The sequence below is a fragment of the Coturnix japonica genome, chromosome 23, assembly GCF_054131305.1.
Source record: "Coturnix japonica strain WE chromosome 23, WE-NBRP24, whole genome shotgun sequence".
Lineage (NCBI taxonomy): Eukaryota > Metazoa > Chordata > Aves > Galliformes > Phasianidae > Coturnix > Coturnix japonica.
The window spans coordinates 9,965,980-9,991,338 of record NC_140685.1 but is presented as its reverse complement, the minus strand read 5'-3'; the positions used below and the strand labels follow the sequence as shown (position 1 = coordinate 9,991,338).

Here is a 25,359-nt window from a genome sequence, read left to right as displayed (position 1 = left end):
TATAAGGCAGCTGCATCTTTGGATGACAACAACACTGCCAACACTGATGTCTTATTTCCCTTCAGGGAATTCTCTGTCTACTCAGAAGTGCTTGGCAGTAAGATTTTGGAAAGCCAGTGAGAGTGGGGCTTCCCAAGGACAATACATGTTGGTTTAGAGGTTTTTAGACGAGCAAACACGATGAAAGTAAGGTCAGAAATTCTTACAGGAGTACTTTTTATTCTCAGATCAGAACTATGGCTGTTGAAAATCTGTTGCACACTTCACTGCTGGAACAGTAACTAGTGATCACCATACTTAGCCCAGACACAGGGGACTCTTCCAAACGCCCTCTACCTCTCACTTAAACAGAGTTAAAACTTCACCTACCAGACTGTGTCTGACTGAGACTATTTTGTTTCAATCAGAATTTTCATCCTAGGACAAACTCCCCTTGTTTCACTGGGGATATCAGGTCTGGACAGACCTCTGCAAAGAGTTTGTTTTGACAAGCGCTTGCTTCCAAACAGATATATCTTGCCAAAAAGATGCATCAGTAGCATGACTCAGGTTCCACCTACAGTGAAGAGGTGGGGGCCTGCCAAGACTCACCTATCCATCTCATCAGAGACGTCACGATCTGAAGATACTTGGTCTTCTGCACATTGAAGAAGGTAAAAGGACCCAAGAGAAGCGTGAATGCTGCCTGGAAGGACAACAAAAAACATGCGCTGGTTAAAAAACAACAATTTTATTACTAAGATGAATTTATCAGTAAAGCGAAGCTTGCCTTGAAAGTTCACCTCCAGACACGTCCGTCTGTCACAGGGCTTTCTGTGTTGCTTAATTTTACAGCTAGGTTGGCTGCAATACAAGAGGTCAAGCAAGCTGCTTGATATCAGAGAACATGCCTCAGGCAGAAGTAGAGCACAGGATCCTCTTGGCTCTCAGCTGCTTGCTATCATCACTACAGCATGTCTTTACTGACACATTTCAGTACAAGCCCTGAATGCAGTTTTACGGAACATTAAATATTAAATGGTGGCCTCTTTGTCCAGGTACACGCTCAGTTTAGGTCTGGACAGCAATAGCTGCAACCAGTCTGCTTGCATTAACGTAGACAGCTAGCTTTGAGGTGTCTGAGGATGAACAACAACGGAATAAAAAGGTTTTCCCTACATTAGGTTGCATGTTTTACAGCAGGAAGCTTATAGCTTAACAGTTAAGCTGTTGACTTGGATGTTGAAAGCCTGTGTAAAGCGAAGAGAAAAAAAACCAGAGATGGTCATAAGAGCTTCATCCAACGACACTCAGCATACCAGTGAGGAATCTCTTCACTGCCCTTGGACATCCGCTGAGAGATCAGTGAGTCTCAGCAAGATAAACTGGGGAGCAGCACAGCACCTACCTGCTTCAGGGCTGTAAAATACAGCCATCAGAACTGGAAACATTAAGACTGATATCCTGCACAAGTTTGCTTTAGCACACTCCTGCAGCACACAACACATTCACGCTGTCAGCCCATACCTGGAGGAGCACTCTGTAACATCCAGAGCCCCACCTCAACCAGGGTGAGAAAAAGCTTAACTGCAGGAAAATAACAGACCTGGACTGAGGTGTGTATGTGAACTGAGAGAAGCTGCGTGTAGCCAGGACAGGAGACAAGATGGGTGCTGCAAAAGAGATCCCTATCTGCAACACATGGATTGGACTATCAGCTGCCACGGCTGTGAGCCAGCAATACAGCAGCAGGTCCAAAAGCAGTAGGTAAGCAGTAGGTAAGCAGTATCTAGAAGGCTACAGTGCACAGTTGTGCAGTTAGATTCAGAATTTGAAAGGGATTCTAAAGACAAATGCTCAACATTAATATTTACACGTTACTCTTTTTCATGACTTCTCAAAGCAGTTCCCAACAAAAGGTGTCACCAGAAGGGAAGAGCTCAGACTCAAAAGGGCAGGCAGCAGAGCCCCCAGGTCTCTGTCAGCCCCGACAGAGTCAGCAACAGAACAGAAACCAGGCTATTTTAAGACAAGTACGACCCCAAGAAACCTCTCCTGAGCCTGTCTGAGAACATCTGCAAGGCAAATTGGAACCTCCTCACATCACAAGTATTCTCAGATGATTCAAGTCAATCCAGGAAAGGGACCAGAGGAAAGGAACCCTCAGCTCTGTCACACGCTGCTCGGTCAAGACATTCTGACCTGGGGCCATCACTGACACTTGGTTTTGTGACTTTGGGGTTTGTTTTTTCTGGTTTTTTTTTTGGTTTTTTTTTTTTTTTTTTTTTTTTTGCAAGCTTAAAAACAGAGACAAAGCATATCCAGAATTCTGATTAGAGTGAAATAATTCATGCTCTGAGGAGCAAGTGCTGGAATAACACTCAATACAGCATTATAGGCATGACTGACAAGACTAGGAGCTAGAACAACCTTTACTATTGTGACACTCAGAAGCACATCAATCAGTTACAAGCCTTCCCTGCTCTTTCCTCCTCTTGTCCCTTTCTCTTCTAAGCAGGAACTCAAATTTCCCATCCCTTCCATCCTCTCCTGCCCTCTACAAACTGCCACAGTTGGTCTCAGGGCGGCACACAAATGGCAAAGGACAAACTTTAGCGTACATAATCTACGATTCTATGATTTTAAAGATGCAGCTTAAGGACCGAGAGCAAACCACAGGAGACATAAACTATTGCCAGAAGTTACTCTCAAGCTTGTGATGAATTTGTACAGATGCAGCACAGGTCAGGAAGAGGAAACAATTCTTCATCAATATCCAGGACACGTGGGGCAGGGGCTCAGTCCCTGGATTAGATTGAATCTCATCACACCTCATAAATGTCCCAGGGCCAGGAAGCCTACTGACACCCATCACTAAGAGGGTGAGAAGAGCTGCACTGCTTCCAGCGAGGACATCTAATTTCTCTGCCTCGCTGTGCCAGACACCGAATTGCTCTTCCTGCTTGGGAAGTTAATTACTTTCGTAACTTCTCCCCAAGGAAAAAGTAAGCCCAAATAAGCACCTCAGACACAGACCAAACTTTCTACCTGATGTTTTCTAAGCTCAAGGTTTTCCCCAGAGGAATATAATTAATGGAGTGCTTCATTAGATGCACAATTCAAACAATTTGATGCCTACACAGAATCGGCACTGGTTATCCCTGCCAAAAGTCAAGTATGCAGAGCTCTTAGATTGAAAAGCTCTCCAAACTTTTCCAGTTCAACTCTTCAGCTGGCTTAGACATCAAAGAGTTTATCATCCTGTTCCTGAACTTCAGCACATTAACCCAATGTAGAACGAGCACAGTTGAAGCTTCCTGTGTGTTCACCCATTGCTGGCAGTTCAGAACGATTCCCAGATCCCTCCTCAACCTCCTCCCCCCAACAGGCAATGCCAGACAAGCAGCCAGGCCTGCTGCATGGGGTGCACAGAATGCACATACAGCAAATAAATGCAACAGATGCAGAAGTGTTTACTTCTTCCTTACGCTGGAAAACAGCATGGAGGCACAGCACATTAACTACAAGTATTTCTCACTTTTACCATTGTTTTCAGCCAGAAAACTGGAAGTTGACTAGCACAAAAGAACAGCAGCTTCCCCCCCCCTCCAACTTGCACTCTGCCCTGTGGCCTACGAGGGCCATGAGCAGAACATCACCCTGCTCGTGCCCTTAGCAAGGTCTTAAAAACCAATTCCTTCCACTGAGCCAAAGCACACAAACACAGCGGGCACCACAACCCCCCCCTTCCCAGTCCATGTCAGCTCTCAGCATTTCAAACTGAGATGCAGGTTAGGCAATTCAAGTCTTCTTGCCACAGGGAAAGCTCGCTGGGCTTTACCATTGCCTGGAATACATATTCTTGAAAGTACACTTATAGAAGTGTATTTGATTAAAGCTCTTGTGTTAAAGCTTGGTTACCTAACCTTGCTTATTGGCTCATCTCAAAAAGGCAGGAGTAAGACCAAGCGTTAGTAGGGCATCTGCCTGTTGACTCAGCCCAGTCTCAGCCAAGAGGACCACCAGGACAGCTCTCAACCACTAAGGATGCTGCTCAGATAATGCCTGGAGTCTTTCAGTCTACACAAACGTGCTTCACACCAAATTCAGAGGGTTGTATTGACTCCACAGGCTCTTTACTAACCTGAAGAGCACATCTATCACCCAAGACCAGTGCAGTTCAATGGCTTTCATCTACTTCCCAGAATGCAGCTTTTACACAATCCAGCTCAGGAAGCACAATCAGGGCCCCAGCCATCCCTGCATCAGATGCAGCAGTTCAGGCACAATGGCCTGAATGCATTTGTACCAACTGAGAAGCGGCTTCTTTCACTACTGCCATCAGAACTTGCTTGTTCTCAGGCTCCACAAACTCATCTGCAAGATTAGCATCTGCACTTGGCACTTGCCGAGCAGTGAATTAAGAACAAGTAGCTACTGCTTTCTATTGATTCAGAACCAGGAAGCCTTCAGACAGGTTCAGCAGGATATTTACCTGAGAAAAATGTTAACAGCAGAGATCAGCTTCACTGAAAGAAGCAGCTACTCGTAGAGTGAGAAAGTTGTTTGAGAAATTCTGGACAAATGTATTTGATGTACTTGCACGGCACAAAGCTGTCATACCAATATGAAGTAAATGGGTCTCAGGTATGTCGCTAAGAATTGCTTGGCTTTATCACGGGGGTGACAAATGTCACAGCACTCCCTCCTTCAATGCCTCCCTTCAGGCTGAGGTCCCAGCCACCCGTTCCTTCCTATTTTTACACATTACTCACCGTCATTCAGTAGAGCTCGCTCCAAATTCTCCCAGATTCAGGCTCTACTGAACAAGCACCTCCCAGAGGAAGGTTGCTTGGACTCAGTGTTCAGACAACCCAAGTCTCCTTGAACACAGTAGGAAGAAGCTGACATTTCATACATGCTGTCAGCAGTGGCAATTCTGACACTCCTGCTTCTGCAAGAAGCCCCTGAGCTCAGAGCTGCTCTATGACCCAGATGAGTTCTAGAAGGGACAGACAAAACAATACAAGAAACCAGTCTGCTCTTTGTACTTATACAAGCAAGATGTCAGGAGAGCCCAGGGGCTCTGCTCCTCTGTCAGGTACTCTCCTCCAGACTGTCTGCACAGACATCACTGGAGGTAAAAACCACCAAAACCCAAAAGCTATTTTACCTGCACTGACAGAGGTTTCATCTTTTGTTGGAAGCTTGAATCAGACCTGCTGTCTTCAGCAGAAGTACTTCCTTATGAACTGGTGCTCTTATTCACATCCTTGGGGAGCTTCTAGGGCTGACTTTGGACAGAACCATTAAATCTGAAATGCTTCCCTCACTTATTCCACTTGGAAATAAAAAAAACCAGAACTTTAAACTCTTAAGTTTCCTGCAACTTCATCCACACTCACCCACAAGCCTCTTTGCAGCCACTCTGCAGACAGTTCAGGTTGTGGCAGTCACTGCAGTACCCAGCAGCAGGCTCCAGTCACACCAAGTCTTCAGCAACTTTCAGCTGAAGCCCAACAAGAGCGAAGGGTCTGAAGCTCAGCATCACATTTGCCCCTTCTGCCGTCTCTCCTCCTCTTTGCTCCTGTGACAAGAGGCTACATTTCTGCATGAGCTCATACCTGCACGTAAGGAGCCAGATGGCACATTGCTGAGGGCTGCCATCCAAGCTTTCGTTGGTGAAGCTTTACCCCTTGCAGCGGACAGTACAGATATAAATATATGAAAGGAATCTGATTGGTCAGGAAGGAGTTTTTTAGAGAGCTGAAGATCCACAACCTCTCAAGGCTGGAAGCTGGGGCTGTGCTGATAGGCAGCATGTTATCAGCAGATAAGCTTTATGAAGCTTTTCAAGTTGACAGAAAAGAGAACTCAACAACACAACAAGGATTGCTCAAAGAGGTTGAGATACAAGAAGGATTTTAATTTCCAGATCCCTCCACAGTGCAACAAAGTCACCACGGAAGGAGGACTCAGCTGTCAGACATCCCACAAGCAATATTTATGGATAAGGAAAGAAGGCTGGTTACGCTTTGAGTACAGCAGACATCTGCTGCCACAGCAGCTCCAGTAATTAACGTGCCACTCCTGGGACACCTGGCAGCAGCTCACACTCATAACTCACATGGAACTCACTGCCAGCACCAGGAGTCCTCACTCGCCTTTCTCCCTGGCATTCTAAGGCAGGAGCAGGTATCCCCTGAGAGCTCAGCTGTCGTCACAAGCTCTTGCCAGCAAAGGAAGTGGTATTTCACCCACCTACAGTCACAGCACCCCGTAAGCCAGACACTGTGATCCCTGTGACAGTGCTCCCAGGGCTCCTTCCAAAAGGAAGACATCCTGCAAGGCACAAGAAAGCATCTGTAGCTCCAAAGCTACTTAGCGGGGTGGAACCAAGTACACAGTGATGCTCTTTTCTCCCCACTGACTCACAGCACAGCTTCTAAAGCCTGGTAAGAGCTTTAAGATTTTCAGTCTGGAAAGAAAATCCTGGAAAACGAGTTATTCCTCCTCCTAAACTGAAAAAACACAGGCACAAAGTCATTCAGTGCAAGGATTGCAGTCCCTGGCACACCTGGGCTATGTAGGATCATAGCCAGCAGAAGCCTGCATGCACTCTCTGAGGTAGATACAATTCCATAATCATTACTGCAAAAAGAGAAAGATGGAGACCAGCAGCAACCCCGAGGTGACTGGCATCTAATTTTTCATCATTGCAGTATTTATGGCAACACCATTTGCAGCATCTTGTAATCACTTCAGCGCCTCCTTGACCCCTGGCTCTCCCTTACTCTGCATCTCCTAATTGCATCTGAACAAGCAGGAGGGAAGCAGCAAAGTGGATGGATGCAGGAAAGCCGAATGGCTGCTCTGTGACACTTGGAAGGACGGCAGTGGAGCTGCAGAGCCAGGGCTGGCTGTATTCCCCCCCCTCCCATCACCAACTGGTTGTGACCTCTCACAGCCTACAAAACAAAATCCTCCTCCTCCCCGACTCTGGGGCAGACAGTGACTCAAGGTTACCCAATTCTCGATTTATTAGCACGGTACAAGAAATTAATGAGTTCCCACCGATGAAGTCTGAGGGCATAATCATTACTATACAGACACTGCGCCAAATCCCTGCATATTCACTGCCTCTTCTTTCAGGGTATTGGCAACTCAAACTGTGTTTGTATCGACCCCAAAAAGCCCCTGGGTTACACAGCACAGAGCCAGGGAGACATGGGCCAGCATGATCCAGATACACAGAGGGCCCCGCAAACACATCAAGCCATGGAGTGCCAGGGTTACAGGGTACGTGGGATCAGCAAGGACTGCTCCTGAAGGCCACTAACCCGTCTGCCACAGCACAGTATGCAGCTCTGTCACTCCATCATCCAGTTCCTTTTCCCCTTGACTTTTCCCCCCCCCATGAACTTCTCCTTGAATTTCACAGAATCCTCCAGCTGCCTGGAGGATGCAATTTCATGGATAGCATCATCCCAATCACCGCGCATTGTCAGGCAGGAATTGCCTGAAGGAAAAGGAAATGTCCCACACTTTAACTACTCTGCAGCAGCACAAAAGCAAGAGAAAGCCACATTGCCTGGGGCAAGCAGGCAGCCTGCTTACTGCCAGCCTCCTGCTTGTGTGAGCTGTGCAGCACGCACCAAGCTGGTGCAACAGGCTTCAGAGATCAGATCTGCCTGAGAGTATTATACCGAGTTCAACTTACAAGATAAATCCCAGCTGCATTATTTGTATTTATAGTCCTGCTTACAGAAGCATGAGCCACGTGTGGGATTTGCTGATGTCGTCCAAAAATCCACATTTTTGGACAAGAACGTCAGTGATCTCAACCAGACATAATGTGCAATTTAGGAGGATGTTAAGAAGTTGTAGACTTATTTAGGAGCCTAAAGAGATATCATTCTGTTCAGAGCTTCTTCCCTCCGCTGCCTCTGGCAATATTTAGAGTGGCGTAACTGCACAGTTCTGTAAGTCCTGCTACGTTCAATCTGTATATTAAGGAATTAATGACAGTTTCAGTGGAGGAAAGATCAGAACTGCTGCCTTACTTGATGAAAACGCTGATGAAGTCAGGCAGGCAGCAAGGCTGGAGCTCTGTTTAGAAACAAGACTGTGTTAAAACACCAAACAAAATACTGGAAAACGCGCTGTTGAGAAGAAGGGCTGTATTGAAGCTCCCAAGGGAGCATTCACACAACTGAACAGGTCTCCTCCAGCCCTGGGCTGCAGGATGTCACTACCACTGCACAGAGTAACACTGCACAAGGGAAAGCATTTAGAACTTCCTTTCTACAGACGTATTCTCAAACTGGCAGATCAATGAACCTCCTGGACCAGCCCAGCCCAGGACAGGGACTTCAGGAGGCTCTTTTAAAACCTTTCCAGCTCTTGCTGTGAGCTGGCGATCACCAAGAGATATTGGTTCTGACACCTGCCCTGTTTAGGAGAGACTGTCCTCCAACACCCAGAGAACAGTGTCAGCTTTGGTGCCTTGCTGCCCAACTGAGCTTACTGCAGAGGGCAGCTTTATTTAGAAAAGGAGCAGCGTGGCCTCCCAGCCTTGCTGGGAATGTCTGCTGGGCTGCAAGGGCTGTAGTTCAAATGCAATGAACAGCTCTGGCAAATTCAAAGCTGCAGAAGTGCACAAAAGCAAACAGACATCCAGAGCCACTTCTTTACCCAATTTGTTCACAGGATTTGCTGCTAAGGCTTATACCCACCATCCATCATCACGTAAGCCCAATCAAGCACTGAAGTGTGCAGAATGCTCCCATATGTGGAAGCAAAGCACATGTGAGCTCACCAGTGGCCTCTACCAGTCACACCAGGGCTTCCCCTGGGGCTGGCGGTGCCTGCAGCACAGCTGGCCATGCACACCACCAGTGCCTGCACATAGGAAGCTGCCCAGCAGTGCTCTGCCCTCCCACACAGTCCTTGCAGCCATGAAGGGAGCAGACAGCGCTGTGCAGAGCCACATTTCAGTCCCCTGCACTATTGATTTTGCTGTGAAAAGAGACAAGCTAATCCTTTAAAGTTAGTTGCTTCAATCTTGCAGTTTCTCTCCTTTATACCGAAGGCTGCTCTCCTCCCCAGCTGTAGTAACAGGGAGACTTCCTTCTACGTTTCTTTTAGTCCAAATTCAATTGGTTACAACAAGAACAAAACAAACACCCACACACCAGGGGCTGATCCCTACTGTCACCAATACAAGTTTATATTCCACCTTCACAAGAAACTGTGCCCCTTTCAGCCACTCCTGAGGCCAGGAAAAGCCTCCTGCTTACAAGACCAGTTACTGCCTGAAACCCCCGGTATTAGGAAACACAAAGTATTAGGGAAACTCTCTGAAACAGCTGGTTTGTCTGTCACAGCCGTATGATGAGTGAGCAATTGAGGGGATTTATTGACAAGCCCACAGAAGAAGAATAGACCAGGATGAAGGAGACAGGATTTATGCCATATTAACAAGGCTGTGCACCAATTTCAACCTTATTAGTTTCACAATACGGATGCTGAGAATTGCCTTCCTATCCCACACCCAGACACCATTTATTCTAAACAGAATTGGCTCCTATCCTTCCTCAAAGAAAAGTAACTACCCGAGCTCCTTTTCCAGAAGCTGTGGAGCTGAGAAGACTTCAATCAGCCTTCAAGACCAGGCCTGCAGCCAAGCAAAGTTGTATTTTTGAGGCATCTGTAACAAACAGCGTTACTGATATTTATGCTTAATGCAGTGCTAGTTCCTCTCCTGCCACAGTAACAGCCCAAAGCTCAGGTGCCTGTACACACAGAGATGGCCCAACACCCGATTCTTCAGAAGAGATTCCTCGCTTGCAAAGCTTTCAGAACAGGATCTGTGCAGAGAAGCAGAGTCATTTCTGCACATTTGTTTCTGTTTCCATATCAGTATCATAATAAAAAACATTAGAATGTTTGTGGTAGGGGATATAGCACAATAAAACTGGCAAGAAGGTCTTACTGTGAGTGTACAATGCACTGGGTAACATGCTAATAACATCCCAGCTGTATCCTTATCCTTACCGTAAGCTGTAACGCCACAGTTTAAGAGATTTGTTTAAATAAGACCATGGCTCCCCACCAGCAGGGGAAGCTTCCATCAGCCTGCCTTCCCTTCCCCTAGTTTAGCTTACCCTGGGAGCTCAAGGCATCCCAAACACTGACTGACGTGCTGTGATATCAGCCCTCTCTGCTCCAGACATCTCACCTAGCACTAAGACGGCTACCTTCACCACTGCTGGATCTCAAGGGCTCTAGACAGCAAAACCTGTACGAATAAATATCCAGGAGACAGCAGCTGTGACCCATTTACTACTGGATGCTGCTGCAGGGCACAGCTGAGGAAGGCAGGACAGAGGAAAAGCACTTGCTGCAGACCCAGGTGTCCTTGGAAAATGCACTCGATTTGCAGCATCGCTCCAGCTCTGCTCCTCCAACTCCCAATTGGCCAGAGGTGGTTTACATCAAGCACGGATGTTCGAGAACCATCATGAGGGGTCCCTCAAAACTGCTGGGAGGTTCAGATGATAACAATTCTGGGTACCTGTGCACAGTGCAGGAGCAGCATACACACACACAATGTACAGAGGAGTGAACCTGAGGCACAAAGCAAGGAGCTGCCGCCTGCAGCCAAGGAGGGCTGGGGAAGGCAGCACCATGGCCAGGCACACGGAGATGCTCCTACATCAATACTTATCAGTTCAGCCTTCGCATTTGCCGATTAAGTTCTGCTGGCACTGAGCAATCATACGTGTCCTCATCCCACCTCCTGCCCCCCTGCACGGCCTCACGTGGCTGCGGCCCAGCCCCGCTCCGGCAGCTCGGCATTCTGATCAGAGCGCCAGGCCGGGGTGACATTGTCCCCTTCTGATGAGGGATGGGAAGTGCCGGCGAGCTCACTCATTTTATTCACTGCACAAGCATGTTTCCAACTGGGATAATCTCCATTAAACCATCTGCGCTCCCATCTCCGCCCGGCCCGCACCCGCTGTGCTGCCTGCGATACTGCAGCATCTGTGAACCTGCAAAAGCGGATGCCGCGTCCCTTTCCCAATCAGCTACAAAACCAACAGAGACTCAGACAGAACAGATGCACTGGTAGCTCTGACACGCTACCCAGCCAGGCTACCAGGGGCACCCGTGCCAATGCCTCTTTCCCAAAAGGTATATGGCTTCCCCTGAGAATAAGCCATTTCCTTCCCATTATGGGAAGACACCACGTCCCAAACTGCCAGAAAAGGAGGGTTGAGTGGAGAGTAGAGATTTAAGCTACAGCGGCTGCCCCGGTGCAGAACTGCAGTGCTTGCCAGGTCATGAAAGCGTTTTGGATCAGACACTGAATGGCTGCTGATTCCCAGGATTAAATCTCTCATTTATTTCAGTATCTGCTTTCTAGAAACTGCAACAAAAGGACCAGAAGTCTTCTCCAAGAGAGATCTGAAACTGAAACCCGCCGCTCCTACCCCTCAAGTCTACACAGAAAACACCCAGCTGATCTTACAGAGAGCATGATAAAGAAACTGCACTGAAGCATGAATCCAGCATAGAAGACTGAATACCACCCTTAGCACTGGCACCCGAGCAGCCGAGGGACTCAGGACTTCAGCTGTCAGGAGCTCGACAGCGTTGAACGATCAGACACAGCGCTAGAAAGCCATCGATCGCTTTAACTGTAATCAGTGCTTGCCTTCAACAAGGTCGCTAGGCCATGAGACACGTGCCTTCCTCCATCCGACTCGCCCTGCGTGCTCTGGCCCTGCCAGGATTGGAAGTGCCCTGCAAAGCCTTCAAACCTTCCAGGACTCCTGAGGTGCAAAGGGGAGGCAAATAGCAGCAGCAAGAGATGGGTCAGGAACAAGGGATCATTTCAGGACTTCCTGCACTCGCCTCCACTTATGTACTTTGCAAGCTCTTATTTTCCGAGGCAATTTACAAACAAGCAGCAAGATAACCATTTGTTCAGACAAAGGTTAATAGGGGTCTAGTGGTCTCCGAGGACTCTGCAGACACACTTAGGTGAGAAAATTTGGAGCAGCAATAAAGATGCTGCGCAGACAAGCAAGTCTCGGGAGAAGGCTTTAATCCGTCTAAATATTCTCATTATGTACGTTCTTCAGCTCCCATTCACAGTGATCAGAGCCGAGACAGCTTCCAGTGGCTTTTTGGGACAATAAACCATGAAATAGGATTTTTACATCAGTCATTCTTTCTCTCTCCCTGCAGCTGAAGAGTCAATGTTTAAAACAGTTTTTTGTTGTTCTCATTATTAAAAAGAAGCCAGTAGCGGGAGAAAAAGAGTCAATAGGATGAAGGCAGGACAGATCCTTGGCAGACCGGAGGCACTTGGCACAAGAGAACTATTGGCACCATTTCTGCAGAAGACCTCAAATAGAATATTTGTCCTGGTAGCCCAAAAAAGGGTTTCTGGGGGGCCATGTATGCAGTAAGAGATACAGCACTACACCCAGAGACCTGCTTCAGAGGGAACAGATTCTAGATGTGAGCACCCATCGTGCTCCTATAGCTGCCCCAAACCTACATACAGTACTAAGACAATGCCAGAGGAGTAGAGGCAGGCATCGAGCACAGGAGGGCCGATCCAAAAGCTCGGATGCTTTCTCTTGGGATCACAGGGTTCATCTGTCCCCTGGCCATGGGGGAACTTTGCCTGCAAAAAAGAGACTTTGCTTGTCCACTGAAATATGGAGCCACAATTATTCCAACAAAAGAAAATGTTAAAAAGGAAGTGAAGGCTGAGAAAACAGAGAAAGTTTTCTAAAGGCTGAGATTCCCACAGGACCAAAACCAACTATGATGCTCTTCATGCATCTCACACCTGCAAGCCCTTGTCCCCCACAGACAGGCAGGTTGCAGCCCCCCAAACCCCACACAGCTCAGAGGTAACGGTGATCACCAGCAGCCTCCTGAGCACAGTGACCATGGGACAACCTCTCCCTCCACCCCAGTAATCCACCACAGACGATCCTTCCCCACTTGTAAGGAGGAGCACAGAAAGGCACTGAAACCTCTGCTCAATTACAGGACAGGAAGGATTAACCACAACCAAAAGACTGCAGATATTTATTCTCCAAATCCACACAAGGAAGCAAACAGGGAAACGTGCCTCTGAGGGCTGTGCACACAGACAGTGCATCCACTGCTTCCTTCTGTTGGTTTTTATGGTGTTTTTTTTCTTAATTCTTCAGGTCTTAACAATTATCTTCATGAATTATAGACATAATATCCGAGAGACACGGGCAATAATTAATGCATGTCTGCTTTCTCTGACTAGCTCGTTCTGCTGGGCCAGGCAGAGTTATTGAGATTCAAGGGAGAAATCCTCAATCTTGTGAAAATTTTAAGGAAGCAGATCGAGACAATTTAATAAAGCAATAATATTTCTCTTAAATAATTAACTAGGCTTTGACATTCAGTAATACTCCTGACTCCCAGCTCTTACTTTTGCAATAATGCTACAACAGCTCTGAGGTGATCGGCTGCACATCCAAAGTGTACCAACTGCTAAATGGCTGCACACAGTTTTTGCCCCTGGACTTCTCCATGCACACACACAGGTACCCATACACAGACTACTAACACTTCTGAGACCTCTAACATCACTGTCCAAAATCCACACTAGGCATAGCTTATACGCCGCCTTCTCATTTTGCTCTGCTAACACTTATCTCCAGGTACGAGTGCTCAATTTTTGCCAGCCACGAGTCAAGCAGCGCTTGTCATCCTCTGGGAAACCCTTGGCTTCACAGCGGAAACACAGCACAGTAATAGATGCTATGAAGAATCCTGAACTAGACAGCAAGCTATTACTAAAGTAGCACATCGCACTGATGTTAAGTGGCCTGTTTACACCACCTCTCAAACAGCAGATTTTCCAGCAGCGTAAACAACTTTATTCACATGAAGAATGCACTCTAGAGGTTAACATACTTGAGTATACTGAGAACTATTATCTCAAAACAACTCCTTCTGCCAGCCACCAAAAGCACCCCTTTGGCACACACACATCACACACTCAGGCAGCATAATACTGAACATCGAGAACAGAAGTCTACTTAAGATCAGAAAGATGATTCTAACCATTAGCCATCTACAACACAGCCATGTCACCCATCCTAGAGAGGCGTTTGGTGAGCAAGGCCAGACTGAACTGAAAACTTCACGTTCTCTGTTACTCAAATGCACATTATCTCAAGGAAAAGATCCCCACCCAGCAGAAAGAAAATTTCAAGGGAAATAAAGGTAATGCTGGTTTCAGAAACTCACCAGATACAGTCTGTAGGCATCAATCCTTCGAATTGGCCCCCAGCACTTGTCTGTATCATTGTACTTTGTGCCATCTCCAACATTGCAAGAATGGTTGCCAATGGCACTGCTGGAAAAGGAGGGAGAAACAAAAGACAGTAATTAATTCCCAGCAGATGCCTTCCCCTTCACTGTATTCATGAAGAGGAACTGTCAGAGGCCCAAACTGTGTTTCTCCCCTCCCTCCATGAGGGCACGCACTCTTTAATTTCTGCAATACATAACAGAGCAACTCACTGACTACTATGCATTTAAAGGTAAACCCCTGATTGTCCCCAGTCACAGTCCCATCAAAACCAAAAACCTGCCCTCATTTCTGCTACTGCATAATGCACAGCAGTAAGCACACTTACCAGGTCACCTGCATGAGAGAGACCGGAACAGCCGCTGCATAGATTGCCAGGTCCCCATAGAGGTAGATAATTATGCAGAAATAGAAGAGGTTGACACCCACTGCAGGAAAAGGAAATATTTTCACTGAGATACAGCACACGGGGATTCTTGAACTTTACACTCTAAATTAACAGCCCACAGAACTCTTTCAAGGTCTTGAAATCACAATTTCCCTCCACAATTTACTTCTGCAGGAAGCTCCACACAAGGGTCACGTCAGCAGCACAGGGACCTTTGTTGCAGCTCAAGAACTAATAGGAACTGATGCCTCAGAGCTGAACTGCCTCATTAAATACCCTGCCTTCAAACTAGGCACTCATTTAAGCCCATCCTACAGTCACCAGTCAAGGCCAACAGGTCTCACCTAAGTCATCTGCCAGATGAAGCTGTCAACCTGGAACAGCCACAGGCAAACATCCAGCTGATGGCAACAGATTTGGTGTGAACACAACTTGAAGAACAGATAAATGAAGAAGCACACACCTCTAGTATTCCAGCGATTCCAAACCCTGTGCCTGAAAACCCTGAGAACCTTCACATGAAGGTTTTGGCCCCGCAGATCCAGTTCCACAGGGCTGAAGCCGTGTATGGAATTTCCTTAACATCTCCACCCTGAGTCACACCTCAAACTTGCAAAGCTTTAAAACAGCTCCTGCAGCCCCAGTGTCACAATAAAACACCACCACCACCTGTTCCTGCTCCCCAGTGTTTTGTTTTCTTGAGTTCGCTTTGCATTTATCTATGAGTTTAAGAACATCTTACATGGGACACACAAAACAGCCTTGTCTGGACTCAGGGAAATACTGGCATGGAGAGATGAAATCAGCAGCTGAAGTCAGAGATGACTGATGAGACTCTTGGATTCTTTTCTTTCAAGAGAGTCCCAAAGTTTTCCTGTGTGCTTTGCCAATTTCCATTACATTGCATGTTATAACAAGTATCTGATGTATGGCAGATATCACAAGATCCACTAAGCAGGGGAGCAGACGGACTCGGAATAGATTCTGATTTGGGGATCTGTTGCTGATGTCAGGTCTCAGATACTCCCTGGAGGAAATAAGGCTCATACAACAAGCTACACTGCAGCTGCAGCACCAGGTATCCACCAGCACACACTGCACTCCCACTGCAGCACCGACTGTGGGAAGCCCAGATGACAGCCCTCACAAAACTCATGCCCTGCAAAGGCAGGAAGAGTTTATTGCCAATTCTTTTATAAACTGCTACTGATCCTCCCTAATCAATACCTTCATTACTAGACAAAAAATGGGAAAATCAATGACTTCCTGTGGGGATGCAGCACGATAGATGTGTCCAGAATTCATTACTGCAATAAATGACTGCTCAGACCCAGAAGAAAGCACCCAACACTGCAAATTAAAAACCAAAATGCACCAGCCCAACAAGCAGCCCTTCAGAGCCTGCCCTTCTCAAAGAGCATCTATACCGTCACAGCCTGAGTCGGGCTGCTCCCTTTAAGAAAGCAGACAGTCTGAGATGGAGCTTTATCCCCAGCTTACCTCCCAGGACTGCAGATTCAACTCCTGTCAGATTGTTTAAGGAAAAAAAAAGGCAAGAAAAAAGAACAGAGAACGATAGATATCAGAGGCTTGAAGGTCTGCTGCAAAGCCTTCACCAGCCTTCTCTCTGAAGGCTGCACAGCCCACAGAGGCCTTGGTTTTTTATCTACACATTGCATTTTGTGGGAAAAACCCACTCAGTCACTTGCTAGCTGTCAAAGTGCAGAGATTAGTGCTTGGAGCCAGGATTCCCAAGCACGACCCAGTATCTCAGCACTAAGCAGAAGCAACTGCTCAGCAAACTGGAAAGCATCTCTGAATGAGGGCTCAACAACGGCCCATTGCTAAGCACAGAGGAAGGCAAAGCAGCAAGTGAGTTACAGCTGCCCCAGACCCTTCACTGTACACTCTTCATCTCCTCTCACAATAATCACAAGCTACATTTCCAGCTATGGTCTGCTGCTCTTTCAGTTGATTTCTTGCAGAGATTCATGCCTTGGCATTAAGCTGAGTTGGTCCAAGGGGAGATCCTTAACACAAAAATCAGATCACTCACTAAAGCAACATTAAGAAGAGGGATTAAGATCCAGAACACTAAGCAGTTTATATTGCTTTGCCAGGAAACGTTTACCAGCACCAGAAGACCTGTATTTCCAGCACCCTCTACTGGATGAGCAGCACCCAGCACCAGGCAGACAGCACAGTAACACCCCGCTCTCCCGAGGGGTCATCCTCACGTCCTCCTGAAACGTATTCCTTAAGCCCAGCTGCCCCTCAGAGGAAACAGTCTTACACTGGTATAAAGATGACATAATGCAGTGGAGAAAAACAGCCCACCATGTCTTCGTAAGGCAGCCAGTGAATGAGAGAAAATGCTCCTTTCCACAAGAAATGGGGCTTGACAAGACTCAAAATGGTACATCTATAATGTCTGATGATTTTCTGGCTCTGCACACCATTTCGAGTGCACTCTTCACCAAGTTTTAGAATCGTAGCTTGAATTTCTATACGCAGCAATGGATACGGCTTTATCACAGCACAGTTACAAGTTTACTCCCTAACATACCAGCAAAGATACTTAATGGCAAAAAAGACAACTGCTCCCCACATGCTCACCAGGAAGCCTTCCCACCCAGTAGCTCACACCTTTGCAGTTCTCTTGGCGACAGCCCCCCACCAGACACATGCAGTTCTTAGGAACTCTCCCCAGAAGCCTCCAATCCTTCAAATTGAGGCTTACAGGGTTCAGGGAGGACCAAACATCTCGTTCTCAGGTGCTACCAAGATGGAACTAGTGACCTTTACTGCTGTAGACAGATGAAACTCAGGATGCAGGTCTGCACTGAGGTGCACTGAGATTTGAGGAAAAGACATGTACACAATACACAGCAGGACCAGAAAGGACTTAAAAACATGAATCACTTACCTTTATTGAAGAACATGGAAGCCATCTGGCCCATCTCCACTCTTTCTGTAATTTCAAAGATATTTGGTGATCCACGTCTCTCTGAAAGTTACAAACAAGAAGGGGTTCAACCAGACCCTCCAATAAACCCAGAGGCCAGACCACCTGAAGGCACTCAAACAGCTCTATGAACAGCATGAAGGTCAGTATGTACTATCTACCACTCTGCAGCTGCAGAGTCACTGGTCCAATGACTCTGTTGAAGCCAAAGTGTTTTCAAAGTAAGGTACTCTCATCTTAGTGACCTAGAAATAAAAGATCTTTATCGGACTGCAGAAGGTAAACTGAATTCTCAATGAGTCTTATCTTGGAAGTGCGAAGGACTTTGGAATACGAACATAGAGAACTAAGGGCAAAATGGACAGAAGAGCCCTACTTCACTTCCTAGAGACCACTGGAATGCAGTCTGCAAAGACAAGGTCTCAAAGCACAAAGCAGGTACTTACGAACTGACAGGATAGGCCGCGTCTCTGCTCGCTCATAGCCATCTCGGAGGAGAACATCACTGTCAGACACCCCAGAAGAAGAATCCTCATCCTCATCATCTTCCTGGAAGAAGAGTTCAGAACACTGCTGAGATTTCCTCTAACCACAACACGAACTATGGCATCACCAGCATCGTGGCCTCACTTCCAGCATCTCAAAGATCCCCAATAAGGCTGGGCAGGACAGGCCAACAAACAGCAGCAATGCCAGGGAGATCGCAGCCCACACTTGGGATGCTGCAGAGAGCAGAAATGAGTACCAGCAGAGCAGGCTAAGGTGAGTGGCACTCTGCTGTCCGAGCAGGTCATACACACAGCAACAGCACCCAGTACACACAGTGAGATGCGACACTAGGAAGTAAAACAACTCGTCAGATGGACACAGTTGTAGAACTGGTTAAAAAATAAAAAAAAAGGGTTCTAACATTTTATTGCCAAAGCCGGTCAGAGCAGAAACACCCATCTCATACACCCATCTCATAACTCCAGCCCACTCACATACAGGCAGGAACCTAAATCAGTGCAGTTATACCTTGCCCAGACCCAGAACAGCCGCTAACACCAGAATCCAAAAAGCCACAAGTCAATTTTACAGCAAGGACATACTTCAGGACTGTCCGCTCCCTCCAATACATCCTTACTGGCAGCAAGGACATTCCTACCGGTCCCAGTTAAATGACCTGAGGTAAGCAAGGATTTATAGACACTCCAAATGGCACCACTATATTGGCTGCCACCTCCCCGCACTCACTGAGCAATGCTTCTGGGCAAGGAAAGCACAATCAGTGAGAGATGTGAGCAGCACAAGGGATTTTTCAAAGCTGGAACAGAAAATCCTGTCTTTAATGAGCAACCCCACAGGGAACTAACAGCCATATTTTACAAGGCAAAGTTAAGTAGAGTAGAAATTTATTCCTTTAATGGAGTTACTAATGAGGCAAAGCAAAGACAGAGGAATCTCGGGCAAGCATTATGTGACAAAAGAACCCCAGAAAAATGGAAAATTAAATCCCAAACAAACCTTGCGCTTCTCCATTCTCTTCCATCGCAGCTGGGCATTTGCAGCAGCCATGGCTTCCACCACGAAAGTAGTAGTCATGTAGCTTGGGAGAGAAATGCAGCTAATTCATAAGACAAATCTACATTTTTCAGCAACTATCTAAAGGAATTGCTTCCAAATCTACCAGTTACTGGTACTGCCACAGTTTACATTTTAATCAAGCCTATGAAGCACGTAGCTTTGAGGTGGGGAACTTAGGAACATTAATACATTAGTTAACATTAACATCAATACTAATGTATTGAGCGTGGCTACCTCTATATAGTGGCACCTAAAAGATTTCAAGAGCAATGCCTTCAAATCAAAGGCACATCCAGGCTGACAGAACTGGATATCCACAAGAAAAGAACTTCCAAATTCTATTCTTACAAACAGCAGGACAAGGATTTTATTCTTATTTTTAAACCAAGCCAGAAGAAATTCTATGAATAACCTGAGAATCTCAAGCTATTTGGACATCACTGCTGTATCAACAGTCTTCAGCTCCACCTGCTGCTCCAGTGAGGAGACAGACATCTGGGCAGAAGCTCATGGTAAAACAGCATGAAAGTCATGAGACCAGCTCCAAGTTCTCCATCCAAGAAAGAGTGAGGGGATCAATGGGTCCAACAAAGGGTGAGGGGATCAATGGGTCTGGCTGTGCAGCAGTTTGTTCTCCTGACACACTTGCAGCTGCCCATTCTGCTGCCAGACGTCAAGATAAAACCAGTTTGCTTCCCACGTACAAATCACAAAGGAGATAAACTTATGTTGCTTATAACACAGTTAATGTTTTGGGAATTGATCAGTAATACAAGCAAGCATGGGACATTTCCAAGGGAGTCTGGACTAGAGACAAAGTCTTTCCCATCAGACAAGACATGGGGCTTAGTGTCCCTGCAAATAATGTCCACAGGCAACACAGCTGCAGAGATCAGGGCTCAAACAACATGAAACAGGATCACTCAGAAAAGCAGCGTAAACCTCAGCACTGTTCCAGCTCCATCGAACTCAAACTCCGAGTCTCCTGAAGACACACACTCACATCCTACCTCATAAAGCCCAGGAACATCAGGAGAACGAGGCTGACGAGCCACCCTGCAGTTGCAAATGCCTTTGGCATGGTTAGGGCTCCTGTCCCGACGATGAGGTTGAACATGTAAACCAGACCAACCTGCAACCATCCACATAATCCAGAATGAATTTACAGCTGCGCCAGAGATCATCCACATCAAACAGACAAACTTAAACAGAAAGCAGTCATTGCGAGCAAGATAGGCGTGAGCCCACGTTAGAGATAAACATAGGAGTGTGGAGAAATGGGCACTGAGAGAACTACTACCTAGAAACCTTAAAGGGCTCCTGCCCTGCATTCACTGCAGCACAGTCATCTTTCCAGGGCTCTCCCAGGACAAAAATCAGCCACTGCAGCTTGTCAGAAAGTTCCTCTCATTCAGTCAGCACAGCTGTCATTCTGCACACACATCTCCCAGCCACCATTTACTTTGCTGCAGGACGCTAAAATAAAACACTCAGGTGTTTCTGACTTCAGTCCAGCAGGCAGAGATGGGAATGTGACGAATGTGATGTGTGTGTGTGTGTGTGTGTGTGGAGGAGCTGGACGTCTTCAAGGAAACACAAGAGTGCTTGATGTTATGAGATGAGATTCTGTGCAGCTGCTGGAGCACCAACGTGATGTGAGAGTCGGTGACACCCGCCCTTAGAGCCCACGTGTCCCAGTTACTGCCCTGTGCTCTGTGCTCTCAGCTGTGGCCCATTTCTGCAGCCAAATCTCCAGTTACTCTGAATTCAATCATTAACACAGGGCTGGATGTTTTAGAGCATTTGGAAGCCAACGATGCTGGTTTCAGTACTGACTCTATGTCCAGGGCTCTGTGAACTCAGGAGGGGAAAAAGCGACTGCAAAGCACTTGTCTGAGAGCTGACGGGATGCGGGTACTCATGGCTATGGAAAGTGTAGTTCAGTAACAGCAAAGGAGTAAGTGTACATGGACAGGACAGCACAGAGCAGAGATATCACATCTGAGTGTTGTAAGTGAACGGGATTGAAATAAACTCACTGAGAGAACAGACACAAATAGGGACAGTTCGGTGACACGATGGAAACTGAACAAACCCGAAGCTCCGGCGGCGCAGCTCAAAGGCAGCATCGGAGCGATGGGAGCTACGGGAGCGATGGGAGCGATGGGAGCTTCCCCTTTACAGCATCACTTCTGTGGGACGCTTCCCCTTTCAATGAAGCTGCACGTGACAGTGTGCGCTGATGGGAGCAGTGACAGAGTGTGAGAGCACGGAGCGCAGGGACGGACACGGACGGACACGGACACACACGGACACACACGGACACACACGGACACACACGGACACACACGGACACACACGGACACACGGCGCTGCTCGGACCCGCCGCCCGCAGGTCGATACTCACATACGGCGAGTAGAGCTCCCCCGTGTCCGTGATGCCTCCAGCCATGGCGGCAGGGGGAGCTGCAGGCCGGCAGGGCGATGTTCTCAGCTCCCGTGGTTACCCGGGCTCACACCGTATCCCCGCGGTACCGGCAGGGCGGGCGGCAGCTCCCGCTCGGTGCCCGCACACCCGGTTCCTCACGCTCCGCCCGGCTCCTCAGCCGCCGCCGCCGCTCCCTCCCCCTCCCGGCTCTCACTGCGCACGCGCGGCCCGCCAGCCGCTACTTCCGCACACGTGACCGGCTCGCTCCCAATGGGGAGAAGGGGGCGTGGGCGGCTCGATTGCGATTGGGGCTGCGAGGTCACGTGTGCGCGGAGTGGGGAGGGCGATGACGTCACCGGCGGCGACGGGGAAGCGAGTAGAGATTGTGCGCATGCGTGCGGCGGCGCGCGGTTGATTGCGTCACACGGCAGCGCCGGGACCGCAGGGACGGAATAACGGGAACGGGGGGATACGGCCGTGAGTGAGTGAGTGAGGGCGGCGACACCGGCCGGGCCCAGCCGTCACCGGCCCGTCACCGCTGAGTTACCGCTGCACAGAGCGCCCCGATCCCGGTCCGCCCTGATGGCAGCGGGGCCATGAGGAACAACCAGAGCACGGCGCTGCGCGGCGACAGGGTGGCGCTGGTTCCGTACTGCAGCCAGCACGTGGCCCGGTACGAGGGTACGAGGGTACGAGGGTACGAGGGTACGGCACCGCCCGGCACCGCGCGGCGCAGAGCGGGATGTGCCTGTAACGCAGTGATGTGCGGTGCTCAGTGCATTGCTCTGCTCAGTGCGTTGTGGTGCTCAGTGCACTGCGATGCTCTTCAAAGCTGCGGGATCAGCAGCTGTTGCTCAGTTTCCAGCAGCACCGGTCCCTGCTTTATGTTACAAATTGCTTTGCGGTGCTTTAAGCTGCTGTGAGCGCCAGGCTGCCATTATAGGACAGAACAGCTGCTGCCATTATAGGACAGAACAGCTGCCAGGTGCCAGGCACAGCCTGAGGGCACAGCGCCGCCATGAGGCCGGTACCGGTTGTGTCTGTTCCCAGGTACCACGAGTGGATGCAGAGCGAGGAGCTGCAGCGTCTGACGGCCTCAGAACCGCTGAGCCTGGAGCAGGAGCACGAGATGCAGCGCAGCTGGAGGGACGATGCCGACAGTGAGAGCATGGAGCGATTCCTGAGGGGGGGGAGGGCTGAGAGGGGCCTTCGCTGTGCTGGGAACCAGAGAACAGCCAGGGCTCCTCGTGTCCTTCTCGTGTGGTTTTTAAAGACACCTGATTGACTTTACAGAGCATTGTCTGATGAGCTGCTGCACAGTCACCACCCCCCAGTTCCGACTGTCGTAAAGACATGGAAGGGAGCTGTATTTTTCCTTGAGAAATGGAATGGTTTTGTGATCACCCAGTTGAGATGTGTTGTCTGAATTGGTTCCCTGGCTGTATTACAGGTAGTGAATCACTGCCTATAAAAGCCCCGTAGATGTACAGTGAGCAGCAAAATACCGAGGCTGGCAAAGATCTCAGCCTAAGACGTTTGTCTCCGCTGGCATGAAGAGCCTTGCTGAAAGCAGCAGTAAGGCTGACTGATGAATCACCAAGTCTTGATGTCTTGTGCACCAAACAGTTCTTTGTCCAGACTTGCTGCAGAAAGAAAAAGTAGCGAGACCTCCATCAGAAAGTGAACATTTCCGTGCTCCTTTCATGCTTATTTCTAGTCTTAGTGCCTGCATAAGCACACAGTGATTTCTACTTCTAGTGATGAAAGTAGGCATGCTTGGCATAGGAAGTTCAGTTATTACCACTTCCTCACTGTTAACGTGTGGAAACTGCTGTCACTTTGCCCACTGCACGCCTTCACTTTCAGCCTTCAGTACTATGTAACTTAACATGCCCTAATAATGTTTTTATTCTCCCCAGAGTGCACCTTCATTGTGCTGGACAGGGAGCGCTGGTCGGAGCAGGGATGCAGGGATGAGGACTGCATGGTGGGGGATGTGAATCTCTTCCTCACTGACACCGAGGATCCAACTTTGGGCGAGATTGAAATAATGATTGCAGGTAAGATTCTACTTGCTGTCTTGGGTCTTTGTCACCTTGGCTAAAGGCAGCAATAGACAGATTACAGATTCACAGATGTTATTGCAGCTTTTTGTTCTCATTGCATTACCTTGACTGTTCAGCCCTGAATGGCATCCACTGCTGCTCTGGGTCACAGTATTTTCTGACAAGAATCCAGTACAGCTGCTTTGTCTCATGTGACAAGACGCTGACTTCTGCAGCTCCTTCTTTCAGAACCCAGCTATCGTGGCAGAGGATTTGGCAAGGAGGCGACTCTGATGATGATGTCCTATGGTAAGGATGGCTCAAGGCAAGGGTAAAGTTGTGATGTGATCTAGAAGCACGTATTCCTGGTGAGGTACACAGGGCAATAAGGGGAGCATCTGCTTCAGAAGTTGCAGCCCTGTGTCTTTGTAGATCTGGCAGCCAAGCAGGTAACAGTAATTATTGTCTTTCTGGTTTCTCTTGTAGGAGTGACAGAGCTCGGCATCACCAAATTTGAGGCTAAGATTGGTCAGGAAAATGAAGCCAGTATTTGCATGTTCAAGAAGCTTCATTTTAAGGAGGTGTGGTGACAGCCCGGCTTCTACCCCCAACATGAGCAGTGTTTGTCCTTTGGTTGGGAGGGAGCTCTGTTTCTTCTGTGTGATACAGGTTTCTGTGAACAGTGTTTTCCAAGAGGTGACACTGAGGCTGGATATCAATGACCAAGAGAGACAGTGGCTCCTGGACCAGACAAAGCACGTGGAGAAGAAAAGCTACATTGAACAGAAGCTTCCAGCTGACAGGTAGATGCAGGCACAAACCTGGTTTCCAGGGAAGGTTGGACTTTGTTGTGAGGTCTAAGCACAAATGACAGGGCTGCACTTGACTGTTTTGTTCTGTCTCCTTTGTTATCTTGTCACTTTTCCACTTTGTTGCAACAGCTGAGAATGCTGCCTGAACTTTGGACCTGGACAATAGCTGCTAATTCACAGACTCGACTCGGAGTGACTCCATGACTTTAACATGCTGTTCCAGCGGGGCCTGCAGTCACCAGCAGTTAATAGATTCCTGGTACAACCAGTTTCTGGACAAGCAGCAACCCGTGTTCCTGCTTCCACTGCCCTCAGAGCAAGATTCGTCACTGTTGCAGAGGAGGTCTGAGTGCTCTGGGAGCTCAACCTGTCCTCTATTCAATAATAATTACAAAATAAAAATCTCAGGTACCTCTGGGAGCGGTGGGGCTTTCTTTGACTGGTGAAAATCTCCACCTGGAAGCTGCTTTTCTGGCCCTCACCCAGCTCCAGAGTAGCAGCAATGACTGGAAGAGACAGGATAAGAGAGCAGCCTTGTCCTCCCATTGTCCAGCCCAACCTGGAACAGCAAGTCAGGGGTTTTCTCATCCTCCATTTCACATGAGTGTTGCTTTTGAGGGCTTCAGTCCCACATAGCCCCAAGGCACAGGGTGCTACTCCGGCTACAGCAGCCCAGTGGTTGCTCAGGCATCAGCAAGGACTGCACTTGGCATCCCTGGTGCCCAGGCAACGCCAAGGCACTCCCCGCCTCCCCAGGCAGCTGGGAAAAGCCTTCACCCTGGCAACCCAAAACAAC

General features: G+C 48.2%; 2 protein-coding genes across 15 annotated transcripts in view; one reads left to right on the top strand and one right to left on the bottom strand.

Annotated features, from left to right (window-relative positions):
* Positions 1–21,929, bottom strand: part of SLC38A12 (solute carrier family 38 member 12) — a 35,809-nt gene extending 13,880 nt beyond the window's left edge. The window contains exons 1-8 of one of the 5 annotated variants that reach the window (XM_015880321.3): positions 21,686–21,929; positions 20,289–20,410; positions 19,219–19,300; positions 18,159–18,261; positions 17,674–17,754; positions 14,688–14,787; positions 14,296–14,404; positions 592–685 (exon numbers count right to left, since the gene is read on the bottom strand). In XM_015880321.3, the coding sequence (XP_015735807.1) occupies positions 592–685; positions 14,296–14,404; positions 14,688–14,787; positions 17,674–17,754; positions 18,159–18,261; positions 19,219–19,300; positions 20,289–20,410; positions 21,686–21,730 (736 nt within the window). In that variant the 5' untranslated portion in view covers positions 21,731–21,929. Of the gene's footprint in view, positions 1–591; positions 686–4,754; positions 4,887–5,384; positions 5,554–14,295; positions 14,405–14,687; positions 14,788–17,673; positions 17,755–18,158; positions 18,262–19,218; positions 19,301–20,288; positions 20,411–21,685 lie in introns of those variants that run through there. The other 4 variants (XM_015880322.3, XM_085523155.1, XM_085523154.1 and 1 more) reach the window with 4 other exon arrangements.
* Positions 21,930–22,119: 190 nt separating this feature from the next.
* NAT9 (N-acetyltransferase 9) lies at positions 22,120–24,983 on the top strand. Of its 10 annotated transcripts, none has more exons than XR_014936880.1 (7): positions 22,120–22,191; positions 22,757–22,866; positions 23,626–23,766; positions 24,001–24,060; positions 24,238–24,332; positions 24,435–24,554; positions 24,693–24,983. XR_014936880.1 is itself a non-coding variant. In XM_015880342.3 (7 exons), exons 2-7 carry the CDS (start codon positions 22,770–22,772, stop codon positions 24,694–24,696), a joined length of 531 nt encoding a protein of 176 aa, XP_015735828.2. In that variant the 5' UTR covers positions 22,120–22,191; positions 22,757–22,769; the 3' UTR covers positions 24,697–24,983. The 10 variants fall into 10 exon arrangements, 5 of the variants coding, with proteins under 5 accessions (XP_015735828.2, XP_015735826.2, XP_015735827.2 ...); XR_001558913.3 differs by having other exon boundaries at positions 22,120–22,379; XR_014936878.1 differs by having other exon boundaries at positions 22,120–22,379; positions 23,889–24,060.
* The last annotated feature ends 376 nt before the right edge of the window (positions 24,984–25,359 follow it).